Source organism: Pteropus vampyrus, unplaced genomic scaffold, assembly GCF_000151845.1.
Source record: "Pteropus vampyrus isolate Shadow unplaced genomic scaffold, Pvam_2.0 Scaffold598, whole genome shotgun sequence".
In the NCBI taxonomy this organism is placed as follows: domain Eukaryota; kingdom Metazoa; phylum Chordata; class Mammalia; order Chiroptera; family Pteropodidae; genus Pteropus; species Pteropus vampyrus.
In genome coordinates, this window is record NW_011889379.1 from 120,946 (window position 1) to 123,454 (window position 2,509).

At 40.8% G+C, this 2,509-nt stretch overlaps 1 protein-coding gene across 1 annotated transcript in view; it reads left to right on the top strand.

Moving 5' to 3' along the window:
- GARS (glycyl-tRNA synthetase) overlaps positions 1-2,509 on the top strand; it is a 44,514-nt gene that overhangs the window by 28,798 nt on the left and 13,207 nt on the right. Inside the window, exon 10 of the mRNA XM_011384611.2 lies at positions 1,677-1,841. Within this exon, the coding sequence (XP_011382913.1) occupies positions 1,677-1,841 (165 nt within the window). The remainder of the gene's footprint in view (positions 1-1,676; positions 1,842-2,509) is intronic.

Here is a 2,509-nt window from a genome sequence, read left to right on the forward strand (position 1 = left end):
TAAAACTGGATTATACAAGGAAGTGCACAGATGGGCCTAGAAGAAGGTTCAGGAGACTGACTACAGTTTGGTCAAGTAAAGAATCTTTGTCACTAGACAGAAGAAATTAATATTTGAGAGAAGTTTGATTATATTTATTTAAAATACTATTTGAGTAATGTGTTCATTAATGAAATATTTTCATTATTCATAATAAATATTTTCATTTAAAAATAATCACCCAGACAAATCTAATTCAACTTTATTTTTTGCCATTCCCTTAGAAAACAATTTTCTGTGTAATGATAAGAGATTCCTGTAGTATGGGGGCCTATACCATTATAGGATGAAGTTGAAAATAAGGGCTTTGTTAACTACTTTTTATAGTTAAACATGCAACTTTTGTCCCTTTTATTTTTGCTTTCAGAGAATTCACAATGGCAGAAATCGAGCACTTTGTAGATCCCAGCGAGAAAGAGCATCCCAAGTTCCAGAGCGTGGCGGACCTCCAGCTTTGTTTGTATTCAGCAAAAGCCCAGGTCAGCGGGCAGTCTGCTCGGAAAATGCGCCTCGGGGATGCTGTCGAGCAGGTAAGATTCCATAGGTAACTCAAGTTAGATCGTACCTACTCAGGGTTTGTAGCACGTAGCAAGTTCTGTGTACTGGATGACAAAGTGTTTTATTTTAGCAGTCATTTTATTATTTGTTCTTATATAGTACTTATTGTACACTGTCCTAGTGGGAGGGGATTACCCAAACATGGCAATTCGTGGGCCCTTGAGGCTAACATAGAAACAGTAGTTCAGAGAACACTTGGAAAGAGGTCTTGGTTTGAACTGTGAGCCACTAATCGAACTTTTAGCAGTGTGTACTGCTTTGGAGGAGACATTTTGACTCCCAGAGATAAAGCTTTCTGGATTTTAAACTCTTCTCTATTACCCACAGCAATTGGAATAAAGTCTTGCATGTAATAGAATTTCTCTAATTATTTGCCTGGAGAAATGAGTAAGTGGAAACTTTCTAACAGCAGATGCTGCCCAGTAGTGGAATGAATTGCCCTGGGAACAATGAGCTCTCTGCCTTTGACAATATTCAAGTAGAGGCTGCGTGATAACTTGTTGGCCATTTTTCAGAGGAGCACCCCCTCCGCCGGCAGCAGGCAGGAGATAGGCCGAGGTGATTTCTAAGAGCCCTCCAGTACTAAAATTGTAAGGTTACGTATACTCATGGATAGGTTACATATGTTCATGGATTTCAGTAGATAAGAATACAGTAAAATCCCCTCACTGTGTCTTATGTTGTTAATTCAGGAGTGTATTTGCCATTCCTTAGGGTCATTGTGATGTCATTTTTAAGACTGTAGATTGAGAAGGTATAAAGTATTAGACTAAATTTTTGCAGTCCCAGTGAGTATGGCAAAAAGACTTTGCATAGCTCCATTATTATCAGCTTGTCCATTTGACACTAACCCCTTTAAAAATAGCCAACATTGCATTCAGGTATTTGAGATTATACTGAAAGCTTGATAATTAGCTTACCTTGTGTTTCAAATATTTTTCAGTAGGTTGTGAATAACTCAGTGGAAAATAGTACCTTATCCTTCCAAAGTGTTCATGTGTGTTTTTTTCCTTCCTCGATGCTTGCTTGCATACTCGGTTGCATACTTATTTTCTTATTGTTTATTCCTTTATTTTTAGGGTGTGATTAACAACTCAGTGTTAGGCTATTTCATTGGCCGCATCTACCTCTACCTCGTGAAGGTTGGAGTATCTCCAGATAAACTCCGCTTCCGACAGCACATGGAGAACGAGATGGCTCATTATGCCTGTGACTGTTGGGATGCTGAATCCAAGACGTCCTATGTAAGTAGAGTGAAATGGCTTTTAGTGTGTGGTTTTCACATTGTTGACTTAGAAGCCTGGACATCAGAATCACCTATTGTGTCCTTTATGTCAGAATGGAGCAAAAAAAAAAAGAGATCTTCTTTGCTTGAGCAAAATGAGAAAAGCAGTTGTCGCCTCTCCGGTGATGGGGCAGTGCTGGTGTTTACGTTCCTGGGGTGGGCCGTGCCATCGGTAGTGTCCTGAGTGCAGCTAAGGTGGGGTGGCCTCCCCCTTGATGACCCAAGCACACATTGGAAATGGTGGGGGGATCGAGTAAAGGAAGTATAATGCTCTCAGTTTAGGGAGCCGTTTAGTAGATTTGGGGAGTAGACTAGTAGATTCTGACCTCTTGTTTAGGAGCTTCCTTTTCTGAAATTCTATGTATTTAATAATAATTCAGAGAAGACCTCTCAGTTGCCTCTTCACTGTGTCTTCTCATCCCTACCCCCCAAACATGCACATCAGTACTGAAGCTTAGGACTGCAAGGCATTTGGATATAGAAGGTGCTTTCTGCATTGGTGGCAGTGGGGACAAGGTGGCATCCAAACAAGGGGGTGAGAGCCTGCTGATCTCCCTTATTTGGTCCTGGAGAGGCTTCTCACCCATACAAAGACTTTAGCCCAGGGTCATTGTCTCATATGCCCGT